The 6,352-nt window shown below is 33.9% G+C and overlaps 1 protein-coding gene across 1 annotated transcript; it reads right to left on the reverse strand.

The window, feature by feature from the left end:
* Nucleotides 1-1,353: 1,353 nt before the first annotated feature.
* LOC137824016 (cell division cycle protein 48 homolog) lies at nucleotides 1,354-5,947 on the reverse strand. Its single transcript, XM_068629438.2, has 9 exons — nucleotides 5,838-5,947; nucleotides 5,571-5,736; nucleotides 5,248-5,476; nucleotides 3,877-4,643; nucleotides 3,089-3,310; nucleotides 2,915-2,986; nucleotides 2,547-2,828; nucleotides 1,968-2,327; nucleotides 1,354-1,797 (listed from the first exon to the last, which is right to left on the reverse strand). The coding sequence occupies exons 1-9, from the start codon at nucleotides 5,864-5,866 to the stop codon at nucleotides 1,507-1,509; spliced, it is 2,418 nt and encodes an 805-aa protein (XP_068485539.1). The 5' UTR covers nucleotides 5,867-5,947; the 3' UTR covers nucleotides 1,354-1,506.
* Nucleotides 5,948-6,352: the final 405 nt, after the last annotated feature.

Consider the following 6,352-nt stretch of genomic DNA (forward strand, 5'->3'; position numbering starts at 1 on the left):
CACGAGGATGATGATGCCATGCTGAATGGAGAAGAGTTTCAAGTGTTTGTAAATGGTTGGGAAGATGAGAAAATTGTGTCGTTTTGGTTCGCGTTTTGTGATTGATATTTATTGCAATTTTGAGGGATGTGCATAGGCAAGGTGAAAATGTTAGTATTGTTTTCTTGTTGTGTATAGTTCAATGTGTAGAACATTGACAAAACATGAGAAACAGAGATGTTTTTGTTTTTGCCGAGCCATCACCATATTTGCCATGCATAGTGTCCTAGCTTTACGCTAAGCACGAGTACGTAATAATGCCAAAGGAATAAATTATATATATACCATGTACCACCCCAATAGGGTGATGTGATATTATACTATGTAATGTTTTACATGTTATCGTGTATTACAATATATTAAGTGTGATTTAAATTTTCAGTTTGTGTACTCATTTTTTTTACTGGGTTTCTTCTTGTGTTTGTTTTGTTCTACATTAGAAGAACAAAACTTATAAGAGTGTCGTCCTTTCCTCAAGCATCAACTTCTAACTCGTTCTATTCTAATAAGGGGAAAATATGATTTTTATTCATAGATACGTAAGTTTAGTTTTAATTTCTCTTAGGAAATGTTTTTTTTTTGTCTTTTTAATTTTGAAATACACTACTTTTATTCCTCTTGGCATATTATCTAAACCACTTTTTTTCCTTTATAAAACATTATTTAAATCACTTAGAGATTTAAAAATAATACATTTTGAAATTAAAACGATTAAATATTATTAAAAAATTAAAACTAAATTTACCTGTTTTAAAAAAAATAAATAATAAAATATTTTTCCTTTCTAAGTACAAATATTGAGCACACTAACTCTAGGGTGGGGCAAAATAATGCCAATTATGAGCTTATGTACATTTGATTGAAAAACAAAGCAAAGCTTATGCAATGTTTTCGTTAAGTAAGTAATAATAAAGCATAAACAATGATAAAAAAAGAAAAGCAGATTAGTACCAAGTGCAAACGATATCTTAATTATTTGTCAAACTATTTTTTCTGAGTTTCGATATTTTGACTCTCATTTTATCTCATACAATAATAATATTTTATTTTTAATATTTCATTATTAAAATGATTGTTTACAAAAATTTGGTTGTCAAAAGATATGTTGGCAATTGATTCTCACAACAATCATGTGAAATCCAACAAGTATAATAATATCCAATAAATTGATGACACCCAAGGTACCAAAACTCACGGAAAAAAAAAATACTTGGGAGGTAACACAGTAATCTCCAAAATTAAGTTGATAAAGTTATAGTAATGACCCGGCTGAACTGAAATTAGGCAACAAGCTAAGAATGATATGCTCAATTATTTTCCAACATAATAAGAAATTGGTCCATCATATAATTATTTGATATCCAAGTTTTACAAAAGCCAATACTAGTGTTGGTGTATGAAAATTAAAATCTGAAAAAAAAAGCCTTAAAAATACGTCTTTCGAGCAAACTATTGAAAAAAAAAAAGCTAACTATACAGATCATCTTCTTCAGCCACAGCAGCAGAAGTTGCAAAGGGGTCAGATCCAACTGTCGTACCACTAGTATCTGGAAACCTAAAATCACTTCCAAAGCCTCGGGATTGTTGTAAGGTCTGAGCAAATGCCTGGTATTTACGTATATCAGCATCACTAACACTCCTACGTGCAAACTTCATTGACTCTTCAAAATGAGCAGCCTTGATCTCTGCAACATCTTCTTCATTGTCTTCGTCCATGGCCTCAGGGTTTTCTCTTCTCTTCTTCTCAAGCTCTATGTCCTGAAAGAAACCAAACAGATATATATCCAGATAAGAAACTCATTGAGCAGGTATAGGAAAAGAATCAGAATCTTGAATCAAAGGACAAGTGAGAGGTGTGGTGTGGTGTGCCTCACTCCATTCCAAATTCATGTTTTCACACTTTATCCACTAACTCTACAAAATAATACCTTTTCTATGTTTTCTCTAATAGCATATTTGCATGCCCGCTGGCATATCTCTGTTATATCAGCGCCACTAAAGCCTTGAGTATACTTAGCTAGTGCTCCCAAATCAACATCTTTTGAGACAGGTGACTTCCTCATGCATGCCTTGAAGATTTGATAACGGGACTCCTCATCAGGAAGAGGAATATAGATCAGTTGATCTAGACGACCAGGCCGAAGAAGTGCTGGGTCAATGATGTCAGGTCGGTTGGTTGCCCCAATTATGAACACAGTCTTTTTGGCAGACATGCCATCCATTTCAGTAAGAAGTTGGTTCAGAACTCTATCAGCAGCTCCACCAGCATCCCCAACACTACTTCCTCTCTACAACAATGACACGGTGAATAAAATGAGTGCACGCACAAAAAATTGCAAAGGTATTTATTTAATAACATCCAAAACATAACTTTGGTGTGTGGAATCATTTGAATATTTTAAAACATGTTATAAGCAATAATAAAAACAGATACAACAGAAACTCAGTTTAATATAAATCAAAGGGCATACTAATATGACAAATTAATATATGATAAAAATAGAGACCTGGGTAGCAATGGAATCAAGCTCGTCAAAGAAGAGGACACATGGAGCTGATTGTCTGGCCTTGTCAAAAATTTCTCGGACATTGGCCTCACTTTCACCAAACCACATAGTGAGTAATTCTGGGCCTTTCACACTGATGAAGTTAGCTTGACATTCATTGGCAATTGCTTTGGCCAACAAAGTTTTCCCACATCCTGGAGGACCATAGAACAGAACTCCTTTTGATGGTGACATACCAAATTTCTCAAATTTTTCAGGGTGCTCCACAGGATATTGAACAGTCTACACCAAAAAGTTAAGATCCTTTTAGATTATATTGATATTAAACTAAGGAAAAATGTTTAACCAAGATAGTTGGGATTTATGACCTCTTGCAGCTCACGCTTGACATTCTCAAGACCTCCAATATCTTCCCAGCTGACATTAGGCACCTCCACAACCTTTCAACAAAAAATAACTAATTAGGGGAAAGAACATTAAAGACAGAAACTCTCAACAGCTAAAAATGTTTTAAATTTAATCGAATTAAAAAAAATACTAACAGTTTCTCTTAAAGCAGATGGATTGCTTGTTCCTAACGCAGTATGGAAATGTTCATTTGAAACTGCCATAGAATTCAGTATTTCAGCATCAATACTCTCATCTTCCAAATCAATGACATCCATCTTCTCCCGGATGCATTGCAGAGCAGCTTCAGTGCAAAGGGCAGCAAGGTCAGCACCAACATATCCATGAGTATCTTTTGAAATTCTCTCCAAATCAACCTACAGTAAGGGAACCATTACAGTTAAATAAAAAAAGAAAAAGAAAAATGTGCTAAACAATAAGTACAACTAGAAACAAAGCTTCACATGTGCATTTACAACAACCTGCTTGGACATTATTCACATAAAGAGAAATTTATATTAATCCATAGAGGTTAAGAGTATACATGTTGCAAGTTAAGAGTACACACGTCAAGGTCTTGACTTTTTGTGGCTCCAGGACAATAATAAATATAGGGTCCTTATATATACAAATTTTAATTTTAACATGTAAACATTAAATTTAAAAAAAAACAACACACTAAACTCTTTTAATTTTTTTAAAGTAATAGATAAGGGCCCCGTATGTATACAAAATTTAATTTTTACAAAAAAAAAAGGTAAAAAAATTGAAACAAATGTATTTTTTTTTAAATAACAAAGCTAAAAGTCTTTTTGGACTCAATGCCAAGGCACCTCTAGACTATCAAAGGAACCGGTCCTGCACTAAGTTAGTCACACCAAAAAGAGAGAAAAAAAATACAAAATCACCAACATAAATGAAAGTTAAGCAATGCTGAACTTACATCATCTGAAAGCTTCATGTTTTTGGTATGTATGCGAAGTACTTCAAGTCTCCCAACTTCATCAGGAACACCAATATCAATTTCCCTATCAAATCTACCAAACCTTCTCAATGCAGGGTCAATGCTATTTGGCCGATTTGTAGCTCCAATAACAATAACATGTGCACGAGATTTCAACCCATCCATTAGAGTCAAAAGTTGAGAAACAATCCTCCTTTCAACTTCACCGTGTGTTTTTTCCCGCTTGGGTGCAATAGAATCAATCTCATCAATAAATATGATGGAGGGGGCATTCTTTTCAGCTTCTTCAAATGCTTTCCTAAGGTTACTTTCACTCTCTCCAGCCAGTTTGGACATAATCTCTGGTCCATTAATACAAAAGAAGAACGCTCCTGTTTCATTAGCAACAGCTCTTGCTATCAAGGTCTTACCAGACCCTGGGGGTCCATACAGCAGAATTCCTTTGGGTGGTTTCACACCAATTGATTTAAAAAGTTGTGGATGTCTAAGAGGAAGCTCTACCAACTCACGAATCTGTGCCATTTGCTTCCTGACGCCACCCACATCATCATACCCAACCTCATCCAGCCTTTCTTCATCTTCTCTTTTCACAGGTTCCCCCTCACAGAATATTTCAGTGTCTGGAGCAACCACACAATACTCCCCAGGATCAGTTTCAATGACCTTAAACTCTACACTTCTCATCCCTCCTCGAACCATAAATAGATCTCCCTTTCTAACAGGACGATAAGCCTCCAAGAAATATGCTGCAAATGATAAACAAAAATGTAGTTAAATAAAACCTCTTATACAACTACAGAAATATGTAATGGAAAGGTCATCAAATCAAATCCCGGCAACATTAATAATCCCACCCCATCTGTTCCAATAAAAACGGCGATAAACAATGAACATGGAGGAAAAATAACGTCATTATGAGTACGTTGGGTTGGCCTTACTTGAATTTATCTTAAAAGCACTTTTACAAGTATTTGGAGCAACATGTGACAATAATTAATAATATATTCACAATCTGTTTTCACCTTATTTTTATAAATTTATCACAACAAAATGAAATTAATTTAACCATATTTCCTCTTTGATTATTGAAGCAACTTGTAAATAAATATTCCATGTTAAACACTAATTCAATTAAAACTTAAGTATATTTTCTACCCAAACCCTTCTTTTCACGAAGCAAATCTAACGGGGTGCAATTTGCTCAAAAACAAGGTGTAACAATGAAAACCATAACCCAACAAAGCACAGACAAGTGGCCGAACAAAACAAAATACGGGAACAAAGTATTACATTATAATAATCATTAATCACAACCTCAAAAGTGGTAAAAGAAAAGAAGGTTTGACTCACGTTTCAAATATGCATCAAAGAGATTGCCAGTGACACCTTCAATGGTATCATCAAGGGGAAGAATGTGGACACGCTTCCCATACAGAACATCAGGGCACGTATGCACAGACACAACATCGCCAAGACGAACCCTCAAATTCGACCTAACAACTTTGTTCATCCTCAACTTGGGCTCCTCACAATTCTCGTCTGCAAGAACAATGCAAACCGTGTCCCTACGTTTCTTCCCCTACACCACATACACAATAACAATAATAAAAAATAAAACTTTAATAAACAAATAAACAGATAAGTGAAACCCAGAATTGGAGAATTGAACGAACCTTGATGAGGATAGTATCCCCATGAAAAAATTGATTTCTCTCCATGGTTTGAGGGTGCATTGAAACCACTGAGTTTTCATCCTTAAGAGCTTCGTCGATGATCAATCGGTTCGGCGATTTCTTCCGCTCGAGAATCGCTGTCGAGAAGTCTTTCTTCCCAGAGTTCCTGAAATTCGATTCCAAAAAAAAACTCAAATTTCTTTGCATGGGTAATTAAACATTTGGAAAAAACAGAAGAAAATTAACGAGGAGGACGAGTTGACTCACGAGTCGGAGGATTCAGCATGGTGAGCCATTGGTGAATGGAAGATGAAAGCAGAGCGTGAGACAGCAAAACGCAGAGAAGAGGAGAGTGGTGGGTGAGTGATGTTGAGGGGTTCTCCTCTTGTAACTTTATATAGGAATTTTATTGATAATCGGTTACAAATAAATTATTTTAATATTTTAGATCTTTTTAAATCAAGCAAAGTAAATATTAAATATATCTAAAATCTAATAAATATCTCTAAAATCTAATATATCTAAAATCTAATAAATATATCTATAATATAATTTTATTTATCTTTAATGTTCTCTTTTAACTTGGAAGAAAATAAAGAAAAAGAACGAATTTAAAAATAAATAAAAAATTGAGTTATTTGAATTAAAATAATCGGTAAAGAAAGTGGAGAGAAATTATATAAAATTTGCAAATAATTTGACTAATGTGATTATTCGAACTTTTAATTTTTTTATCAAAATATAATTAATAATAAAAAATAATTTTAAAAAAATTAAATGAT

Source organism: Phaseolus vulgaris, chromosome 11, assembly GCF_051622355.1.
Source record: "Phaseolus vulgaris cultivar YP4 chromosome 11, ASM5162235v1, whole genome shotgun sequence".
Lineage (NCBI taxonomy): Eukaryota > Viridiplantae > Streptophyta > Magnoliopsida > Fabales > Fabaceae > Phaseolus > Phaseolus vulgaris.